Genomic DNA, 24,009 nt, shown 5'->3' with positions numbered 1-24,009 from the left:
AAATCTGAGGCCATCTTTCTCAGCCGGAAAAGGGTGGAGTGCCCACTCCGGGTCGGGGATGAGTTCCTGCCCCAAGTGGAGGAGTTCAAGTATCTCGGGGTCTTGTTCGCGAGTGATGGGAGAAGGGAGCCGGAGATCGACAGACGGATTGGGGCTGCAGCTGCAGTAATGCAGACGCTGCACCGGTCCGTCGTGGTGAAGAGGGAGCTGAGTGTAAAAGCAAAGCTCTCAATTTACCGGTCGGTCTACGTCCCTACCCTCACCTATGGCCACGAGCTGTGGGTAGTGACCGAAAGAACGAGATCGCGGATACAAGCGGCAGAAATGAGCTTCCTCCGAAGGGTGGCTGGCCTCTCCCTTAGAGATAGGGTGAGAAGTTCGGCCATCCGGGAGGGGCTCAGAGTAGAGCAGCTGCTGCTCCACATCGAAAGGAGCCAGCTGAGGTGGTTCGGGCATCTGACAAGGATGCCCCCTGGGCGCCTCCTGGGTGAGGTGTTCCAGGCATGTCCCATCGGGAGGAGGCCCCGGGGCAGACCCAGGACACGCTGCAGAGATTATATCTCTCGGCTGGCCTGGGAACGCCTTGGTATTCCCCCGGATAAGCTGGAGGAGGTGGCTGGGGAGAGGGAGGTCTGGGCCTCTTTGCTTAGGCTGCTGCCCCCGCGACCCGGCCCCGGACAAAGCGGATGAGGATGGATGGATAATAAAGTGCTTCAGTATGAAAAAAACAAAAGAGACAAACGTGACCAGTGTTTTTATTACTTTTTTATTTTTGACTTGTGTGGTAACATTTTTTTTTGTTGAAGTTTAGCCAAGAGGTCAGTGAGTTTTAATTTGTATCATTTAGACAAGAGGCCAAGAGGTCCAAAGAGATATGGATGTAAGTGAAGGAGGTCATGATTAGGCTGAAAAATCTGAAGGTAGCGAAAACTTTAACCTCATCAACGATCTGGTAGATTCTTAAAAAGAAGTGTTACCCTGATCAGCTCAGCGACACCAAAAGGTCTGAAAGATCACATAAGACATCAAAAGTTCATGATTCCAGAATTATTTCCAAAGTCATGAAAACAGCTTCCACAACATCTAACCAAGTTGAGAACACTCTTATAAGGTCTGCATCTCACTGTAATCCAGAGATGCCTTCATGGGTCTAACTACAGACGGTTTACATGCAACAAGGTGGAAACCACGGGCTGTTTTCCAGAGCAGAAGTACAACCCATCCCTTCCATTCACTTTCGCCTGTCCAATTTAGGATCTATGGATCAGCTGCTAGCTACACCATGGACAGCTCAATGGTTTGTTAATACTTTGATGGATTTCTGTTGCTGGAAAACAAAGGCCACATTTGGGAAGCTATAAATAAAAATAACTGTAATTCCTAAAAAGTTAATGCAATACTGTTGTTAAATCCTTTGATTTAAATGAAGGTTGATATGCAGCACACAGTTTACTTATTCCCCCAGTTAGCTATTAAATGTCTAAAACCACTGTATATAATCATAATCTCAGCGAGAACTTTGATTTTTGTTTTGCTTAAAGCTTGTTAATATTTTGAATGAGACTGTCAGGCTGATATTGAACTAAAAATAAGATGACACAGTTCTGCAGGCTGTAGACAGACTGCAGCAGAGGCTAAACAAGGTCACTTCCCAATCTGATTAGCACTACTTCCTTCAGTACCTCAGTATCAGCACATGCTCACTATGTAATTGATTTTCAGTTTTTCTTTTGTTGTCGTTGTTTTTTTGCTTTGTTTATTCAGACAAGCCTTACTGTGTATTTTTAGAAAATCCTGGTTCTCAGCGAGTCACACATATCCACACAGCTCGGTTTAGCCTCAAGGCTGCTAAGCTGCTCCATGAGCTTTGCTTTGAGCCCAGATTTTTGTGTCTTGGCATAAGCTCTCCAACAAATCACACATTTTAAATGTTGTATTAAGCTAAAAGAGACAGAATTTGAGAGAAAAAACAATTAATTTTAACTGACCTGTTAGTCATCAAACTGATTTAACTCCTGGTGGATGACAGAATTAAGTCTGACTTGCAGAAACCTGGAGATTCGTGGCATGAAACCTATCTGTAAAGAGTCTGATGGACTGAAGAGAGGAAAGAGCTCTCAGAGCTACCATCATCCATCAGTTCTGATGTTTTTCTGCTGCTGCTTTTGAGTTGGACTTTTCACTTTAATTATTACATTTTGCCAGAAGATGGATGGTGGGGGTTTTTTTTGTCTTGGAAGCTACGTCCATCTTTTATATAAAGTGCATGATGCACTCAGGCAACTGTAGCCAGGAACTATCTGCTTCAACTCCACCAGTTAAAGTCACTGAACTGAACTTCTTGGTCTCTGTGTGTTCCAGCTTTAGCCAAAAGATTCTATCTGTGAGACTCGTTTTAAATATTCCACTTACCATGACCCATCAGCATGGCCGTGAGTTCGATCGACAGAAAGATAGTCGCCTGTTCTTTTGTCTGAGGTGAACAATTTCCATAGTTTTCAAGTCCTCACAGCTTCTTCCAACATTTCTGGTGATGCCAAATAAAACTCAGTGTAGATCGCTCCTTTTATTTTAACCAGTTTTTATTAAATAATAACAACTTTCTCTCTTGGCCACAGATAGATGTACTGTAGCAAATCTCTTAGGTAGAAAAACGTTACTAGCAGAATTGATCCTCAAAAACACACACACACACACACACACACACACACACACACTGCACACATGTCAGAAAGGACAAGAAGGAATCCCAGTGGCAAATGGGAACCACTAGGAAAGCCGCAATCATGAACATGACAAGCCTGGGAAGTCAGCTGAATGGGAAGACCAAGATCCAGGCAATCAACAATGACAAAAAAAGTGCTTGTGTAAATCGATGAATGTACAAGTTGTGTAAAGCACTTTGAGTGCTCAGATAGAGTAGAAAAGTGCTATATAAGAACCAGTCCATTTACCAACACCTACCCCCTGCTGGTCATCAGATACTTTACTGGGACAGCTGGCCAAAAGTTTAGATAGAATTCACTGATATCAAGAAAATGCATGCAAGCACAGCATCCTTAGACTGCGTGCTAAGGAGAAGGAAGGAGGCTGAGGACTAGTGAGTGTTAGAACCACTGTCCAGGAAACAAAAAAAGATCCATGAATACATTAGGAAGATAGCCATAACTAATCACGTTTTGTGAATATCTCAGGCAGCAAAAACACAAGAAAGAAGAAGAGCAAGAAGAGAGCCATCATGAAAAGACAGGTCTCTTCACAGCATGTACCAGATAGAAGGAGTGGCTGGTGTTGAAATAATCTATAAATGGCTGGACAAAGCTGGGCTAAAAGACAGCAGAGAGACAATAATCATGGCAGCACAGGAACAAGCTCTAAGCACAAGCTCGATAGAGGCTGGGGTCTACCACATCAGGCAAGACCCCAAGTTCAGGTTGTCCAAAGATGCCCCTGAGATAATCCAGCACATAAAAGCAGGGTGCAAGATGCTAGCAGGGATGGCATACATGGAACGCCATAATCGAGTGGCTGGCATAGGAACATCTGTGCCGAGTATGGCCTGGAAGTCCCAGGTCAACATGGGATACGCCTCCTAGGGTGGTTGGGAATGACTGAGCTAAGATCCTGTGGATACTTCCAGATAGAGACCAGCCGGACAAAGTAGTGGCGGACACTCAAGGTCCCAGGCCTCTGGTAGAGGATCCGGTTTTGAAGGATAAAGACCTCCTGTTACAGCTAAAATCAAGACTATATCCATCTTTGATATTACTCTGTCAAAGGGAGGTTGCTTTGAAAACTTGTGGAGGGTGGCACAAGGTGTTTGAAACTTGTAAAGAATTCACTTTAACTAGTAGTTGCCTCACATTTAAAACCCAAATCGTAGTTGTGTTCCATTATTAGTTTGATAACTCAGTGATAGCTGGGATCTCAAGAAAACTATGGGTCCCAGAAAATGGTGCGAAGCTCACTGTAGTATTCATAAATAACTAGCTCTGAGTCACAAGGTTCAGTTACGTTTGGCAAGGCTTCACGAAACCCAAAGATAAAACGACTTTTAAAAAATGCAAATGAAAGACCAACGTCAAAAATACATGTAGGAGCAGCACCTCATTATCAGCAGCTAACTTCTATTGAGCAGGAAGTTAGTTGACTTAACTTCAGTGGGAACGAATCAGGACCAAATGTCAGTCAGATGAAATCATTTTCATACTTCTCTAACAAAACAAGGTCTGTTTGGAGAAAGGAGGGGATTTACCCTTTGTTTTCTTAAAGTTAGTGCTGGATATATGAAGGGAGCCTCCGCAGACACAGCTGCACAGCACTGAGGCAGAGCGATATGGTGAGAATTAATCTGTTCACATACGAAGAAATTTAAGATAATGATACACCCAGAACCAGATTAAATATTTAAACTGATTTAATCACGCTGTGCTATGTAACCACATAACATCAAATTTAATCAATGCTTCTAAAAACCTCCCCATGATAATTTAGGACATCATAGCGTAGTGGTCTGTGATGGAAAGGAAAATAAAGTCAATAAAAATTGTCATGTTATGAATTTGTAATCACGCCTGTGCTCATCATAGTTTCTCTTGAGTAATGTCTTGAGCTCAGCCTTCAGTCAGAATGGCCTCACATTCATCCATAGCAAACACTCAGAGGATTTTCTGTCCTAGAAAAGCAGCACAGATTAATGGTACCGTTTGTGGTTTGCTGGTTATTATTAAAGTTTGTTTTCAAAGCTTATTTTAGCTGTTACTATCATTTTTATTTCTTTTTTTGGCCTCAGTGTTGCCACTTTTGAGTGCAGAACATGTTTTGTTTTTTTTATCGAGAAAATCATTCTGACTCGGGGCCCTTGTCTACTGTTGTCTTTAGCATGAGGGCTCGCATATTATAACACCAAGGTAATTAGGCATAAACTCTCATCATAAATATATGTGCACTGCCTCTCCAGTAGCTGATCCTTAATGTGGAACATTTCACTTTGAATAACGTAGCCCTTCAGCTTGGAATTGCTTGTGGCTTTTGTGAAGAAACTCTTAAATTAAGTTGGCTTACATGCAGCCATGAGACATCTCATGCATTTACTACCAGTGCCAAAACAAATCTCGGGGAAACGGGTGGAAGTGCACAAGGTGCTGGGAAAGAAAGAGGAAATTTTTATCAGTTATTGTTAAAATGGCCATGTATGCTGAATTAGATTCTCAACTTCATGCACGGTTCCCATGTACAGATCACATGTAATGCATGAACTGTAGTGTTCGGGCATAAATCTGCTAATAGCGGAGATAATTGTCCAAATAAGCAAGTGGATGCTGTGTGGCTACACACTCCTCTGAGGCACCGCTACTGGTGTGCAATACTGCAGATTTTAGTATCAATCTGAGAGCAAGTAAATTCAGAGCCAGTACAGCCAAAATTATAAAGGCAGCTTATGCAGGGGAGAGCAGTGTGTCATGATTTATGAGATGAATCATCATCAATTTGCAAATTCTGAATACATCTTAATGACAACTAAATCACCGTTATTGTTACATGAGCTACCTGGTTATTCTTTGCCTCTCTGAAAGGACTGTGACAGTGAGCTCTGACGCCGTGCTGACAGTCTGGGTATGACTGAGGAATTTCCTTCACCTTCTCATTTCTTTTGCTGCTTGTTCTGGGACCGAGTTCTATTTTTTGTGGTCTCTCATGTCTTTATATAAGTTGCCAGTGTTGCCACTGTGTAGACTTATCTTCCAACATGCATGATGTTTGCAGTGTTTTCATTTACAGCTGTAAAGTAGTTCCACGCGTTGCTCCGCTTTCTCACTTACTGCCGCATGGCTCTTCTTGGTGTCACCGAGTCACATGATCGCTGGACAACTAAACACAGCAGAGCAGGGAGGAGGGAGCAGATCAAAGTGTGCCCGCGTGAGAGGTCATGTGTAAGCAAACTAAAGCAACAATCGGTCACACTAGTATCGATCCAATACCAGCAGTGGCATCGATAACGGGCATAAGCGCTGTAACATCATCATAAGCTGGTTTATTAAAATATGAATATGAGCATGGTCATCAAGGAGGGGCTATAGACTATATGGCTGCGTAACACAAATGCACATAATTAGTTTAGTTTACTATATTAGTTAATAATTAGTGCTCATAATTAGTTTAAAAAAACCTGCATATTAGAAACTAGAATTTGACTCACCCAAAGCAAATCAGAGGCTTCTTCAAAAGTTGTAATGGTCAAAATGCACACAAACAGTCACAGATCCACAGATAAAGCTCAGCGAATCTAATCAGTGGAGGTGAAGCCTAAAAAACGGCCACCTGTTTTTAGGCTTCACAGCCTATACAGATGAGAAAGAAAAGCTTTCTCAGGACTCTCTGCAGTCCTGTGAAAGACCAAGTACACTCCACAATTCAGTAGCTTTTAGACCATCTTTAGCAGAAAACTTAAAATAATAATTTCACTGAAGTTTGCAGACATATGGTTCTGTCTGATTATCCTGCCACAGCATTTCAATCGTTCACGATGCTCTTTTGTAGAAATCCTGCTGTGTTGGGATCATTGTCTTGCTGCACCTTGAGACAACTTTAGCTGTCCAACAGTTGGCCTCACATTTTACTCATGTCACCGATTCATTGTCAAATATTGATTTGATTTGATCTGCAAGCTGTCGTGTCATGTGGCTGCAATGTAAGCCCAAATCATTATCCCCCCACCGCCATGCTTAGCAGCTGAGGTATCAGGTTTTTGTGCTGATATGCTGTGATATACTTTGATTTGCTGTGATATCATATGCCGTCTCCATTTTTGTATCATCAATCTAAAGAAAATTGCTCATGTGGTCTGTTCTGATGCAGCTTTGCACATCTAAGCTTTGCAGCAACGTTCTTTTTATAGGCTAGAGGATTTCTCCTGACAAACCTTCCAAACATGCCATACTTGTTCAGTCTTTCTCTTGCTGTACTATCATAACATGATAACTGAGGCCTGTAGAGTAGTAGTTCTGTTTCCAATTTTAGCTTTCAAGTCATGTTTTGTTCAGAGGACTTTGTGTCAGTGCAGTTCAGGTCAGGTCCCATGCTACTAAATTATAAAAACCACTTCTAGCCAACTGTAACTACTCACTGATTAAGGCCAGAATTTACATTCACCTTAAGTCATGCTTGGATTTGAGGTCATTGCATCCTTTGACTCCCAGCTGATCTGTCTGTTGACCTCGAAACACTAAAGCCTTACTGGCCCAGAATCTGGGGTATCAGTTCAGTTCATACCGTACAGTCAATTAGTTTGTGAATTTTCTGGTGCAGAGTCTTAGCCTGTACTTGATGTTCTATCTGTGTGTGTGTTTATGTTTGAGAATGGATGATGAATTGCAAATGTAAACACAAATGAGGACAGAGAAATAAATATACTGAATTTATTTATTTGTTTTTTTAATAAAGTCTCTTTTGAGCATTTATTAGTTTCTTGTGACTTTGTTTTCTGGCCTAAATACAGTGGATCTAAATGCTTTGCTTAATGGTAATGGTTATGTCAATTACACACACTTATTGAGCCCAAACGCCTCACATGGACAACTCATTAACACCTTTAACACATCCAACTTGTAACGTTGAGGCTGGCGTCCCCACTTTATCTCGCTAACCTACTTCTTGGCGTTCCTGTGGGAAAACTTGTCTTTTTTTCCTCTATCAGCGCTCTCTCTGTCTCACACACACAGAGTGAAATTTGATTATTTAATGTCCTCAAAAGATATTAGGACAAAATTAAAGGAACGCAAACCTCTCCTCTATCTCGTCTTGATCTATTCTAAGGTCACGTTGTGGATCAGATGATGTTTTCATGCAAGCGACTCGGTGTCTGTAGTTTAGAACGCTGATGTTGTCTTGCGGTTGAGAAGGAGATGAGGAATTATTGAAGACCAAGCGAGAGGAAGTGGAAATATGTGGGAAAAACAGTGGAAATTTGAGAAGCTACGTGGAGTATAGGTAGTCTGGCTTATTGAAATGTGCACACTGCAGGCAGCTACTAATTGGATAAAGTTGCTCTAAGAATATGTACAGTAGTGTTCATGTGAATCATTTCCTGGCACAAAGCTGAACTATATATGAACCTGAATGTTTCCCTTGTAGTGCCGTCCATCTGTCTAGATTGAGCTGTGGTGTAACTGAAACGCTCCTCAAGCTGCGTAGATACGACACCTCCAAAAATGTATTTGTGAAGCAGTGGAAGTTGCTGCCCCTTGATTGCGTTCAATAATTAACTGTTCTCTGCCCTCTGGCTGTGTCCCAGAATACTTGAAGACAGCCTGTGTGCGCAACCACTCAGTCAAAAACCTGGCCTTGACCCATCAGATTAGAGAGGACTGTCAGTCTACGAGCATTACATCAGAACATCTCTAAGAAACTTCACTCAGGTTTTGGACAGCATCACAGTACAGAGACTGCAGTTTCAGGACCTTAAAATTTGGGGGCAAATATCTGGTACTATGAATATGGAGCTCAAGTTGACATAAAATGATTGATGCTTGAAAGATATCCCGATGTCTGATCTCTGACAGCAGATTTGGAGGCCTGTAGGAACCACAGTTTTTCGTGCAGGGGGCTGAGATTTTGTTTACAGCCTCTCGTGAACAAGGCACATGATACTCTTTCAAACTGTCCAAATCAGTCAAAGGGCTTCACAGAAGGTAGAGCTTTTTAAAAATGGACACACTTTCATCTGAGTTTGATGTGTTAATCTCCAGATATGACACCGTTCCATTCATATGGATTCCAACATTCAAGCTTCAGATATTTTCCCGAGAAAATGTAGGGACTTTGCTCAAGTATTTTTTAAAACAATCCTTCAAAAAGTAAAAGATGCTAGATAAAAAATGTACATTTTTACTGGTATCTTCAAAACTCATTTTGGGGTCTTTAAAAGTTCAGAAAGTTACACTGATGCTGTCGGTAAGTTTTCAAACTTTACTTAAGCATCAGAGTAAATTTTCCAGAAGAAAAATGGAGCAAATGTTGACACTGCAAAGAAACAGAGGAAATCACCATCGCACACAAAAAGCAGCGTGAAGAAAAAATAAAGCTCATGCGAACTGCCTGCTCGCCTTTTTAACTTCCTCTTTACCAAAACAACCACAGTCTCTTTAAACATTTGTTCAAGGAGACCAAGTTCCCTCCTTTATTCTTGAGTGACGGTTTGATCTACAGCCTCGATTTGTCAGACTGGATTTGAGCCACAGATCAAACTGACAGATAAGATCAAAGCTGGCAGCTCATAGATGCCAGATGCAGTTATGAAATGTGCTGCATGGTTGTTTTCAACCTTCTGACTGAGAACTGCTGCTCAGTATCTAAGAAATGTTTCCATTTGTTTTTAATAAAGTTGTTAACAGTTATTTTCTTTAGAATCTGATGCAGCACAGCTGAAGAGTGCTGTTTTCCATAATTGGCAGATCAGTTAATTTATTATTTCCTATTTAATTTAATTATTTATATGAGTTCCTAAAATTTCACCAAATGAAACCTTTCTGATATGTAATTTAAAGTAGCACCATATCTCTTACTTGGTGTAAAACTCGAAAGTGTCACGGTTTGGCATGGCAGACCGTGGGGGGTGTAGGGAAGGAGGACCCAGGCGCGGTGCTCTGTGTGCGAACAGGGCGTTTATTTACAGTGTGTGGTACAAAACAACAATAAATCCCCGTGTTTTTTCCCCAGACTCCCGTGTCGTGTCCTCCTAGTGCTCTCTGCTCCCGTGTCTGCACTCCCGGTGCTCGCTGCTCTTCAGGCCTTCCACGCTCCTGCGGGAAACAATAGCGGCAGCTGTCAGGACACTAAACAATGGCAGGCATGCACTTAACGACAAAACCTAAACTGGGTGACTAACGTGGCGTCTCAAGCAATGATCCCGCACCGGTGGGAGCTCCAAGACTCTCTAAAGTAGCTCCCCCGACAAGGCCTGATCAGCAGCAGGTGTGTGGCTTCGGGTGTGGCCAGTCCCCTAGCAGGGCCACACCCACCAGGCCTGACGGCGCCTATAAACGAGTGCTCAGACACACAGCCACCCACACACACATATGTACAAGCATAGAGAAGAAGGGGGAGCAACACCAAAAATACATAATAATATAACAGGTCCATGACTGCCCAGGAGTCCTGGGTCGCCCAGTCCCAGGACCCTGACAGAAACATTCAGTTCCTGGTCGTCACTGTGGTATAAACATATCCAGTTTAGTACTGTAAAGTAAAATACAGTCTGCAAATACTGCTAACGGTTTGGCTTCAAGTCATAAAACTCTTCCAGAGTTTAAAATTTCTGTGTGTATGATCTTTGCTACCCTTTCCCCGTTTGTTCAGTTCAGCCTCATTACCTGCTGTTAGGGACTTAGGCAAAAATAGGCATCTTCCCTTGAGACAAATTAGTAAAATGCCACAGAACATTTTTGTCCAGAAAAGCCTCCAGAAAGCCTGGAGAACTATCGCTCATGACTAGGGATGGGTATTGATAAAATTTTCACGATTCCGATTCCATTTTCGATTCTGTTTAACGATTCGATTCTTTATCGATTCTTTTTAAAAAAGATGAATTGACAACAACAAGAACCGGTTTTCGATACCCATCCCTACTCATGACCAGATAAAAATTACTTGGAAAATAAATAAATAAATAAATAAATAAATCGTCAAATTCCATGTTGTAGCGACACAAACAAGGCGTCTAAGGCGTCGTAGCAACCACGCCCAGCATGAGAAAGTTGTGATAGATGTGGCAATCCCAGCCAACAGTGATATCAGAAAGAAGGAGCATGAGAAAATCAAAAAGTACCAGGGGTTGGAAGAACAACTGAAGGAGCTGCTGAAAGTAAAGTCCAAAGTGGTCCCAGAGGTACTAGGAGCTTTTGGAGCTTTGACCCCCAAACTGAAAGAGTGGCTCGATCCAATCCAGCAGAACCCGCAAACTCCCAGGCCTCTAGTAGAGAGTCCAAGCTTGAGGAACACACACATGTATACACAACCCCCACAAGAGGGAAAAGAGGGGAAATTACTATTCATAGATATGACAGAAAATAAGACAACACATACTAGGTCTCTTTTAATCGGAGAGGGGAGACTCCATTAAATGCCTGTCATCACTTACTGTAAGTATAATAAGTGACCTCATCCATGACTTTCAGCCAAGAAAAATTGATTCAAACTTTTCATTTTGAGTCACATTATATTGGTTTTAGGCTAAAAAACTGAATTGCTAGGATTAGGCAACAAAAGTTAAGTTTAAAAGGTTAAAATCTATCTTCCCATGACAATTGAGAGTTTACACGAGAGAGTACATTCACTTGTTCACACGACTGCTGCTAATGGGCTGAGGACTGTGTGTGCTAATATTTTTTGTGAATGTGTCTGACACTAACTGACTGCAGTCAGAGAACATGCTTCATGTTCATGTTTTGCTCTTGAACAATACCATATATGTAAGCACAGGAAGTGAGCTTTTCTTTGTAGTGATAAGCAGCATAAACGACATGTTTGTGAACCATTCTTAAGATGCAGAATGAAACCAAATCCAAGTCAGATCAAGGAAGGAGTTTATATGCAGTTGTAGAACTAGGCTTGGATTTGTTTATCATGGCATTAATAGGGATTAGATAGTGTGTGTAGCTTTCACATTCAGAGTACTGGGATTAGCAGGGTTTTATTTTGAATCAGAAAGAGCAATGAGATAAATTTCTGTTGGACGGAGAGCTATTGAAGGATTTAAACAAAACAATAGAATTAAAATAAACTTAATGAATGTCTAAACTTCCTCAAAGACAGTAGGGACAGCTTTGTGTGCCAGAACATGAGAAATTTATTTTTTGAAGAGACAAAAGTTAAAATTATTTTTATGATATTGTTTTTCTACCTACTTGCAAAAAATGAGTGTGCTCAGAGGAAAGCCCAAGAGCGACACCACAGACTCTTTAGCACGTTAAATATTAAAGTCCATGAAAGTAAGTTATAAAAAGACTGAACAACTACGGCTTTCCAGGAAGAGAGACTGTTTTCTCTAAAAAGAAGATGGCAGCACTTCTTACATTTGCTAAGTTGAATCCGAACAAATCACAAGACTTCTGGAACAATGTTATTTGGACAGTTGAGACCAAAATGCCACAATGTATATCTTCACGTCTGGTAAAAACCAGACATGGCAGCGCCTTCAACACCTCAAATCAAATGTCAAGCACGGTGGTGGAGGGGTGGTGATGATTTGGGCTTGTTTTGTAAACACAAGACTTCGGGCACCTTGCAGTCACTGATTCAACCATAAACACCTCTTCCTATTGGACAATAATCCCAAGCACGTGAAACCTAAAAGATAATCTGTTCACCTGAGCCTCAGGTACCTTGGTGTGATCTTTGATTCTGCCATGTCCCTAGAATAACACTCTCGCCAGTTGATTAGGAACTGCCCTTTTCAGCTAAGAAACATCTCCAAACTGCGAACTTTGCTGTCTAAGTCTGAGTTAGAGATGGTTATTTATGCTTTTATTTCATCTCGCTTAGATTATTGTAACAGCCTTTTTCTTTGTTTGAGCAAAAGGAATCTTGATCGTCTCCAGTTAGTCCAGAATGCTGCTGCAAGGCTTTTAACTAAGGCACGAAAAAGAGAGCACATTACACCAGTGTTACGTTCATTACACTGGCTTCCAGTACATTTTAGAATTCATTTTAAAATCTTGGTTCTGACTTTTAAAGCTTTGAATTGTGATGCCCCTGCCTACATTTCTGATCTTTTAGAACCCCACGCTCCCTCTCGCAGCCTGAGATCATCTAATCAAAGGCTGTTGGTAGTCCCACGAACTCGTTTTAAGACCAGAGGTGATAGATCTTTTAGAGCGGTGGCCCCCAGGTTGTGGAATGCTCTCCCTCCATCATTACATTGCCTTGATTGTATTTATTCTTTTAAAAAGCAGCTTAAGACTCATTTATTTAGATTGGCTTTTAATTAGATTTGTGCTGTGTGTTTTATTATTAATGTATTTTATGTATTTCTGTTTTATATTACTGTGAAGCACTTTGTGGTTTTTATCCTGTGAAAAGTGCTATATAAATAAATTGATTTGATTTGATTTGATAATGTTCCGGTCCAGAACTCAGCCCGAGTGAAATGCTTTTTGGGGACCTTTTCTGGGACCTTAAGAGAGATGTCCCGAAGTAAATTCCCACAGTCCTCAATGAACTAAAGCAAAGAAGAGTGGGACAAAACAAAAAAATGTAAGAGATTAAAAGTTTTACAGAAAGTGGCAATTCGATCCTCATAAAGTGTTCCATTTTTATGTAAGATTGTGACTTTTTTCACGTCTTTTTTCAAAGGTTTTAGTATCCTAAACTGTAATTTTACCACTGATCCTGGTCTTTGTTGCCTTTTTGGCACCAAACTGTTCCTCCTGAGCTTTAGACTAACACAAAAGCAAATTGTTGCTACAGTTGCCTTTCCTCAGATGCATATTTGCCAGTGACAATTAATTGTTTATAAGTGTAGATTTTGAGGATATGTTAATAGTTTGTTTTTTACCCCACACACTGTCAGTATGTATTTATTTGTATGCCCGTTTCCTTGAGTCAGATCCTCAGAGCTTGAGCGTGGTTTTGCCAGATACTCACGCTGATCCCTCTACTGGCTTCTGAGTGATAGGCATCTCTTCCATGACTGTGTGACAGACGGACAGAGATAGAGCTGTGTTTGAACAGTAAACAAACTTGCTGTACCGAAAACACACAAAAAAGAGAAGAGCAGAAGCTAACAGAACATTTCTGTTTGTCTTTCTCCCATTGCCTCCTCACCCGGGGCATGCCTCCACGTTGGACTCAGTGTATGCCTCTGTGTGTGTGTGTGTGTGTGTGTGTGTGTGTGTGTGTGTGTGTGTGTGTGTGTGTGTGTGTGTGTGTGGTCATTGTGGCGAATGATCTGATAAGAAGGAGCTAATCCTGTTGAACCTCTGTGGTCGGTCACCAGTCTTCACTCAAAAGGGAAAATTAGATGTTGTGCCTCTCCAACTGCATGTTTTTGGGTTTGTGACTCGTACTGTGTTTGAATGGAAATGATAATTTACTCTTTAACTACAAGCAAACTGATATTTAGATGTATACTCATCTGAGACTTTATTAGGTTGACCTTGCTGGTACTGGGTTGGAGCTTTTTACCTTTAGAGCTAGCTTAAATTCTTAATGGAATAGATTCAACAAGGTGCTGGAAACATCCCTCAGAGATTTTGGTCCATATTGAAATGATAACATCAAATTCCACTACATCCCAAACATGCTCTATTGGATCGTGATCCAGTGACTGTGGCAGTCATTTGAGTATGTTGTATTCAAGAAACCAGTTTGAGAAGATCTGAGCATGACATAACAAATTGTCCTCCTGGAAGCAGCCATTGCAAATTGAGTACTCTGTAGACACAATGGGATGTACATTGTCAGCAATAATACTCAGATAGGCTGTGGTGGTTAAATAATGCTCAGTTGGTACTAAGGAGCCCAAAGTGTCCCAAGAAAATACCCCCCCACACCAATACACCACCAGCACCTGAACTGTGTATGCAAGCCAGGATGAATCCATGCTTTCATGTGGCTCACACCTAATTTTGACCCTACTGTCTTAATGTTGTTGTGACTCAATGAATTAGAGGTGGTTGGGCAGAAAATTCCCATTAGATCAGCGTTCTCCAAAATGATCAAAATAGCACAACATAACAACCGTGCCACATTTAGGTCACTAAAATCTTTTTTTTGTTCGATTCCGATACTCCGTTTGAACTTCACCAGGCTCTCTCCAATGCATTTAGGCGTCTACATGCCTAAATGCATTGACTTGCTATCATGTGGTTGGCTGATTGGATAGTTGGGTTAGTGAACAGTTGAAAAAAGTGGCCTGTGCGTACATGATGCAGCTCATGTCCACTGCCTGAACTAGCTTTCAGAACAAAAGAAGAGAAAACAATCCAATACACAATGTGTTTGGGATCCTGTATCATCACTCTGCCTCTCGTTGTCAGCCACAGCTCCAGTTGACTGATACTGCTGACAATTATCAGACTCACCATTATGACTCATGTGAAAAGGTTGGATAATCGTCACCCCTGGACGGACTTGCTTTGGGTACTCAATTAGAAATATTTTCTCTCTGAGCTGCAGAGACATTAGTAAATACCATTAGCTGAGTTCAGAGATAAAAACCAGGACATCACATCAGTTCTAAACTTAGGCAAACTGGTTTTCATCATATAGAAACTAAGTACCTGAAAACTGGGACTTTTCATTTAATTCTTTCAAAAAATATTTTGCTGTTTTAGTTACTTTGAGAAGCAGGATGAGAATGTAATTTCATTTTATATATGTGAGAGTATCCACACTATATATCCATAATAATATACCAAAGGTTTCCATTAACACAAGGCTGGTTAATGAGGAAATGTCAATTGAGCGGCAGTTTTTAATGTTACTGCATTATCTTTCAACTACAATCTTTGGGAACTTAATCATCAAATGCCAAAAATGACTTGATGATGCTCTTTAAGTAGGTTTCTTTAGGCTGTACGAAGTATTCACTCTGACAATATTTCCAAAAGCACCACAATGTGCTTTATAAATGGACTGGCTTTGTGATTATAAGTAATCTTTACATGTGTTGGTTGATATTTACAGTTAAAAGCCTGATAAATGTATGTTTCTACATAATTTGGAAACAGTAGAAGTATCCCAGCTGCCTTCATTTGGAATATAAACATATAAATGTTGCTGCTGTTTTGTTCGGCTTGCTTCAGTGGGTTGCAAACACACCAGTGGAGCCAGACATGCACACTAAATCACAAAATATCTTCACTTGTGCTATGTAGAGCTTTTTTTTTTATTTTAATTTTGATTTGTACTCTAAATAAACGGTCCTTGCAAAAACAAATGCTACAATTCTCCCTTTTCCATTTTGAAGTATTTTCTCTGTTTGCTCCCTTTCTCCCATTCCCCCGTCCTCCCTCTTTTCCAGGGGAACTTTGTGCCTTGCTTTGACAGCAGTTCCCCTTTTTTCTGATTTCCCATGCCTTCTTCCTCTCATATTCCCACCGACTTTTCCACAAAAGCTCTCCTCTGGTGGTTTCTGCCAGCAGAGCTATGATACATTTGTGTTTGCCTTGACCTCAACTCATCCTTCAAACATGGAACTTAAAATTTCACTCTATATGACATACAGTAAGTGACATTAGCCGTTAGAAACAGAAGCACATTTACAGTGGGGTGAAAAAGAAAGTACTCCATCTTTCACTTCTAAGGTTTTATGTATCTGAGCATAATTAAAAAAAAGAATCGCTGACCTCAGATGACCAGAATGACATGATATATTTCATCATATCAGTGTTTATTTAAAAAAAAAAAAAGTAAGGCAAAATGCAGAAGCAGTGTGTGAAAAACTAACTACACCTTTACTGCTTCCACAGGAATTAAGAGAGTAATCATCATCAGCAAGTGTGGCCATCTCTATTAAAGCAGAAGTTTTGGCAGTTTGCTGTTCTGGTGTGCGTTAACACAATGCCAAGTAGGAAAGACATCAGCAGTGATGAATGAGAAGCCATTGGAGCTCAGTCAGGGAATGGTTATATGGCCATTTCTTCCATTACTCTATTGTGAGTTGCATTCTTCCTAGAAGTGGACATTCCAGCAAATTCACACCATGGTCAGATTGTGCAGTGCTCAAAGAAACTCCCAAAAAAGTTTTTGATAATACAATTGGAAAATATTGCACAAGTATGTCTTGTTTGCCAGGAGAAAGCCTCTTTTCTCTAAAAAGAACTAGACAGAGCTTAGGTTTGCAAAGTTACATCTGAACAAATCACAAGCCTTCTGTCCTTTGGACATACAAGACCAGTGTATAGATGTCTGTATATAACGCAACTAAAACCCAGAATATCAAGACAAATACCTCATACCACCACCATGCACAGTGGTGCTGGGGTGACTACAGGACCTGGGCTCCTTGCAGTCATTGAATCGACCAAGAACTCGTCTGTATACCAACGTATTCTAGAGTCAAACGTGAGGCAATCTGTCTGACAGCTGAAGCTTGGCGTACCTTGAGCTATGCAGCAGAACAATGACCCAAAGCACAGCAGCAAATCTGCGAGAGACAGTCCAGACCAGCTGAAATGCTGTGGCAGGACAGCACAGCATGTCCACAAACCTCAATGAACTGGAGCAATGCAGTAAAGAAGAGTGGGCCAAAATTCCTCCTGAACGAGAGACTGATAAAGTCGTACAGCAAATTATTACTTCAAGTTTATGCTGCTGATCTACTGAATCACGGGGTGGACTTAGTTTTTCAGACACTGCTTCTGGCTTTTTGGGTCAGTGTTTTTTAAATAAATAATGACACGTGTGTTGTTGTGCATCCAAGGTGCTAAATAATTTTAGATATGTATACATATAAACACACATAAAACCTTAGAGTTAAAAGAGGGATACTTTCTTTTTCACATGACTGTATGTACTGTATGTACAGGCTGGGGTGCTTCCCTTTGACCTCTGCTGAAGGGAGAAAAATCGCTAAAAAGAATTCATCTTCCATGATTAGCATGAAAAAAAAAAATAGGGCTTTTAAATGACCTCATTTAACATGTCAGCTTTCTTTCTGCCTCTGCCTATAGCATTGTAGATGTGAAGTGTATATGAAGTTTACTTTAAGACTGTCTGACTTAAGGCTTAACTAACGTGTACTAAAGGCACCTCTGTCTAATTTTCAGATTGTCCTTCCTGCCAAACCGGAGCTACAGCGACAATGGACGGACAATTCTGGCCAATGAGCAGGAATCCCAGGACTCTCTTGGACCTCTATGAGGATGACTATTTTAAAAACAGAACTGTGATGAACCTTGAGGTGGACTTCCTCAAATAATAGTGATCGTGTCCCTTCTGGATATTCGAGCTATGATAATGCATCATCATTGTCTGATTTACTTTACTTACTGGTCCTGTCCATGGATCTCTAAAGATGTTCATTACTCAAGTGTGGAGCATCAGAACGGACTTGTTTGTTATAAAATAGTTGGATCAAGGAACTGTGCAAATGTTTCCAGGCATGCTCTTATTATGAAGCCCAAAGAACTAGTCTGGATCCTGGGATCAGCGAACTGCAAGCCCATCCATGTTAACATAATGTGAGACTCATTAACCTAACTTAAAACAACAAGCTGTGGCAGAGCTACCTGCCTGCTGCTCATACAAATGTTTGTTCATATAAGAATACGGCTTCTTTTACAGTACTGCTTTCTTTTCCTGTCTTTTACCAGCATAAACTAAACAGCTAAGGTGGCACTGGAGTCTGACACAGAGTTTTTAAAAAGGACTTCATAATTTCTGTTTTTCATTTCTAATCCTGCTGTGAACAAAAACACCAAAGACTGAAGACATGGACATTTTGATTTGATTTCTCCCAGGAAAGGCATCAGCGGCATCATGCAGTTCAAACAGTGCTGAAGCACCTGCATAACGTTTTCATGGAACATAAAACATGGCCGGACTTTTGTATGCAGGCCAGCCGCAAAGTTGAAGTGTAGCTTTACGCCAATGTGAAAAAATGTATGTCAAAACATTTATCGTGGTTTTCATCGTTCTGCAGAGAATGACGGTGATCTGTGTTGGAGAATATGCTTTACTTTTGTAAATTTATAAGATAAACTTCTGTAACAAAGCACTGAAAGTTCAGGCGCATTGCCATAAATGTGTCTGAAAAAGTGAAGGTTTCAGGAATGTGAAGAAAAATCCGCTCTGGTGTTTGTGCTTGTGAATGAGTCCAGTTTCCTGTATTCTTTCATGTAAATAAGGCTGCTGTGAAACATGAAGAGAAATCACTGGCGCATACAGTCACCGGCCACTTTGTTAGGTACATCTGTGAAACCACCTGTAGGTGCAAACATTCAGTTAGTTAATCACATGGCAGCAATTTACATTTACACATAGTCAAGACAAACTGCTGAGCTCTGGAGGAAAAAGAGGGTCCAACCTTGTACTAACAAGGCATAACTAATCAAGTGGCCAGTGACTGTAGTTGGATGAATAAGACACTTTGAAACAAGAAGCAGTCTCACATATCAAAAAATTGATACAACAGCAATATATTAGAACACCAGAAGTAATTTCTAGTAGCCAAAGCTTAGTGTATACAGGTCAATGTACAATTTACAAACTGAACCAGCTGTACATGGATCAGGATCAGGAAATACCTGCAACCTTCTGTCACATATTCAGTTTATCTCAGAGTTGGGCCTTAAATCCTGCAAACCTTTCTCAGTCATGTATTTCATTATGTGTGACTTAAGGAAAGTAAAAAAAATCTTGCAAAATTTTACTGAAACAGGAGAAAATCTTTTCAGCCTACGTTCACCAATTATAATTTAGAGAAGTAGGAGACTTTATGTCAGTGAAGCACAAATAAGTACATGTATATACCAATATAGCGACTCACAGGGTGCTTTATGAGCTATAGGTATTACACTGCCAGTGCTGGGTTGGACCCCCTTTGCCTTCAAAATTGCCCTAATTCTGTGTCAAAGATTCAACAAGGTGGTGGAAACATTCCTCAGAGAAATTTGGCCCGTATTGACATGATGAAGTTGCTGGAGATTTGTTGGCTGCAAATCTGTTATGTTGTAAGGTAAAGACCTACAATAATACAGAGAAAAACCCAACCAGGTGACCCCCTGTGAGGAAACAATTGGCATCAGTTGGAAGGAAAAAACACAGAGGAATACATACACATAGCATATCAGACTTGAATACACTCACTGGAACAAAGTCTGACAATTGCTCATATAATCAATTGCCCTCCCTGTTAGATGTCATGTTTCACAACATGAAAAAAATATCAGCAGCCTCGTGCTTGCATTTACAGAAGCACTGCATCTGCTGTAGATTGTAATAAATTCAGGATCGGGTTTATTTTGCACAAAGGCAGTTTTCAGCTGAGGTGGGTATGAAGGTGTGGAATTTCACAAATGAAGAATAACAGACTTGGAGCTTTTGAGTTGCTTGATCAGTGGACTGATCAAGTGGACTGTTTTAAAGGCAAATTAGGTGACATTTGACCACTAGAGGGCAGAAACACTAAAACAACCTCAAAGAGCCCTTCAGTGGGATTTACAACTCAATGTTAAATCTACGCTGTAACTTACTTACCTAGGTATGTGCTAATGCAGCTTGTAATGACTGTCATTTGCCTATTCCAGCACCATCTAGTGTTTCATTAGAGAAACTGCAGAACAGCTGCACAGCCTGCAGCCCAGGCTCTACATAAATTCATTGCATAAGCCTAAATCAGACTTTAAGGGAGTACCTGTAATTACCTATTAGTACTAATTTTGTCTAATTGAACATATGAAAACAAGTTGATGTGACATAGTGCCTACATTTAAAAACAACAACTAAAAGCAGTACAGTTTGGCACCACTGGTGACTCCTTTACATTTTCCAGACTCCTTTGATTCCAAGGTTTATTCTAAGTTTAGCCCACATGTTGTCTGTCTAAGTTGGTCTCCATCTATCACAGCGCGTTTTGAGTTTGACTTACAAAGGCGTGAAGCTATTATCCGCCTACTGTCTGTCATCACTAATATCTGCGTTATATTGTCCTTCTGCATTTAAAGCATCAGTTAACACCTCTTATTTCTTTTTTCTTCTCAGTTCACAGCCTCCATGTATTTCATGTTTATTAGACGTGATAAAGATGCCAAGAAATGAAAGCATTTTAAACATTTTGACTTCCAATCTGCAACAAGGTGTAAACAAAAATTTATAGATTTGTCATATAAGGCTCATATGTTGCACATGTTAACAAAGAGCAGTTTATTTACACATTGACTCTGCACCAGGCAACATTAGCGTTTTTGGCCACCTAACAGAATAACATCCAATAGACAAGCTCCTTTTAGCTCTGTTTCTTTAATATAGTCCATCTGATTGCTGAAATCATTAAGATCCATCTTCTGCTGGAAAGAAAATACACATATATGGTCCTTAGAGTCTGTATTTTAAGCAGATTGTCCTCTTTCCCCCAGATTTTGGCAGGGGGAAGCCTATTGTAGTATTTGTGCCTTCTATTGAACGTTCACTTGTCTCAAATTGAGCTCTGTGATGTGATCCTTTCTTCAGCAAGCCGGCATGAGAAAGCAGGCTCTCTGTGAGGCTGAAGCATTTTTAACAAGCTTTCATTATTGTTGGAGGTGGTAGGCAGTAATTACACACAAAGCCCCTCATCAGAATCCTGTTTGGTAACAGCAAACCTGAATATCTCCAATCATTCCCAGTGCTGCTAAAAAAAGAAAAAACAAAACAAATGACTTAGGTTGGGAGTTTGCTGGCCGTTAACTAAACGGTGAATTCATTATATTGTGAGCCTTCTCACAACTCTCTGACTCCGCTGCAATCCTTCTGGGGTTATAGCCTGTCCAAGACCTCGAGATCTCAAGGCTCTGGCTCATATAGCACCACAGTGCCAGAGCTGGACCCGGTCTTCTAAAAACATTTGGCTTGAGGATTAATCTGAAGCTAACACAGGAACAGAACATCATTTTTAACCTAACAAGACATAGATTTATACTTCCATCTATGGTACTGAAAAAAAATAATGTTGACTGCAATGGAGATGTTTTTGTTTCAGGGTCTGATCTCTTATAGCAAACAGGCCTGCACAACGCAAAACAATTTGTTTGAGGATATAAAATGTGGTACCTCATCATGGGGGTTTATCATTCTTTCCACATGGAGGCAAGATCTTAGAGTTAACTTCAAAGCACGGCCCCAAGAGCCACTTTTAAGTGTGTCTCATTCATTGGGAAGCAGTCCCACATGGTTCCTATTGGAAAAACTTAAATAAGCTAGCTGTAAGCAGTTCATTAAGCTTATTAGACATGCTCCTGCTCAACCAACCTGTTAGTCTCAACCAACAAGTATTTTCTTTCATAACACCAAAAAAAAAAAAAAAAGAATTTGAAAATTCCTTCAGTGAAGCACAAATCTTACTTTAACATGCAGCAAGTTTTACTCATCGTGTACATCGAGTTGTAGCGGGCTCTCTACTGCCCCCTGTTATCAGAGCTCAAAACAAATCCCACTGGTTGGGCAAATTTGTAGGTAATTTCTATTGGGAAAACTGCGCTAAAGAACAGTGCATAGCCACAACCAGCACCACCCGGGCCTGTCTCAAACGCAAACAGTTGTTTCTTCAAGCCAAGTAAAAGATGAGCAGAAGACATCCAGCTGCGCAGCAAAAACTAGTACCGACACACGGTGCTACTTGGAATACAACAGATGAGCCAGTTCAGGTGAGGGGGTTTGTTTTTCCCCATTAGTCTTATAAAGCGACGGAGTATAGATGTCTTTAATGGATTTGAAAGTTTAGAAAATGACTGGTGCAGTGCAGAGAAAAATTGGATGGGGATAAAGAAAGCAGAAATCAGAGACTCTCATAGACTTCCTGCTTAATACCACCAGATGTCGTCGCAACACTACTAACTGTGATGGGCTTTTCTATTCAGCGGGTAGAGTAGGAGTTCATATTACTGAGGGGGGGAGGGGGGGAGGCTTCTGTTTGTTTGTTCAGATTTTGACAGGAAAAGCATCATGCCTGTTATAAGTGTCAGCTTTCCAACACAGGAAAGCCTCCATCACTATGATAAGTGCTATGAGCTACAAGTCTACCGCTGGAACTTAAGCTAAACTATCTTTTTATGATTGCTTTGTTGTTATTATTATTACTATTATAATTAAGGTATAAAATGGAAATCTCACAGGAGTGTAATCCAAATTCAACGATTGTTAAATAATTTTTAAGTCTATATTTAATCCAAAACAATAGTAATAGTAAGTAATAAGTGACCAAATGCTGAAAAATCTATATACACACAACTGATAAAGCTGAAAATCAGTTTTGACTGTGCTCTTCAGGCCATTACGCCACATTGTATTAAACACAAATATCACTTTATAAAATATACCTGACAATGTATTAGGTACAGATTGCTCTTAATGCTCCCCCCCAGGGTTTTTGAGTTTATTATATTATTTATAATTTCTAGTCTTTGGTTTCTTTGAGTTCTGTCTTATGGTTTATGTCTCTGTCTTGTCTAGTTGCTCTGTCTCCCCTGTCAGCTGTATCCCCTTGTCTAGTTCGCGTCTCTGTGTATCCTTAGTTGCTATATCCCCGTGTCCAGTCAGTGTCTGTGTTTGCCCTGGTCCCACGTCTCTGTTCCCTCTGTTGTAGTGCCTGCGTGTGAGTCTGTGTCTTTTGTTCAGTCTGTGTTATGGGTTGCCTGTTTTACTTTGAAAGTCCATGTCCGATGTTAATGTGTCTGGTTTTGCTTCCTTTGTCTCGTTAGGCCTGATTTGCCCCAACTGTGTTTCCCTCCTGTTACACATTCCCTGATTGCTCCCTCTGTGTATTTGAGCCCTGTGTTTCTTTGTGTCTGGGTCGTGATCTACTGTTTACCTAGCTGTGTGTTCTGTCAGTCCTTCGGTTTAAGTTTATTTTTGATTTTTTCCAGTTATGTTATATTTTAAGTTTTACATTAAAGCTGTTTTGAGTTCACGACTGTCTCCGGAGTCTGCACCTTGGGTCCTATTCCTGTCTGCACACAGCCACTCATAACACTAAATTCTTTGTGATTCAAGATGCAGGAAACACTCCTTAGAGATGTTGTCCATGCCATCCTGCTGGAAGAGCCATTAGATGCTGTGATCATAAAGGGATGAGCATGGTCAGCAACATTGCTAAGGAAGACTGTGGCATTTAAAGCACAGTTGATACTACGGGACAGGAACCATTGGTACAAGTCAGGAGGGATCCACGCCTTTATCTTCTCACTGTACCATCCAATTGTCACAGCAGAAATCAAGATTAGCCAGACCAGGTGATGTTTTTCCATTTTCCTGTTTGTTTCCCATGATCTTGTGTAAGTTTCCTTTCTTAGCACACAAGAGTGGAACCTGGTG

At 40.7% G+C, this 24,009-nt stretch overlaps 1 protein-coding gene across 1 annotated transcript in view; it reads left to right on the top strand.

Moving 5' to 3' along the window:
• Positions 1 to 18,808, top strand: part of si:dkey-247m21.3 (5-hydroxytryptamine receptor 4) — a 57,867-nt gene extending 39,059 nt beyond the window's left edge. The window contains exon 7 of the mRNA XM_004538335.4: positions 17,769 to 18,808. Coding sequence (XP_004538392.1) covers positions 17,769 to 17,862 — 94 coding nt within the window. The 3' untranslated portion in view covers positions 17,863 to 18,808. The remainder of the gene's footprint in view (positions 1 to 17,768) is intronic.
• The last annotated feature ends 5,201 nt before the right edge of the window (positions 18,809 to 24,009 follow it).

Source organism: Maylandia zebra, linkage group LG7 (genome assembly GCF_041146795.1).
Source record: "Maylandia zebra isolate NMK-2024a linkage group LG7, Mzebra_GT3a, whole genome shotgun sequence".
NCBI lineage: Eukaryota > Metazoa > Chordata > Actinopteri > Cichliformes > Cichlidae > Maylandia > Maylandia zebra.
This window is presented reverse-complemented; position numbering and strand designations above follow the sequence as displayed.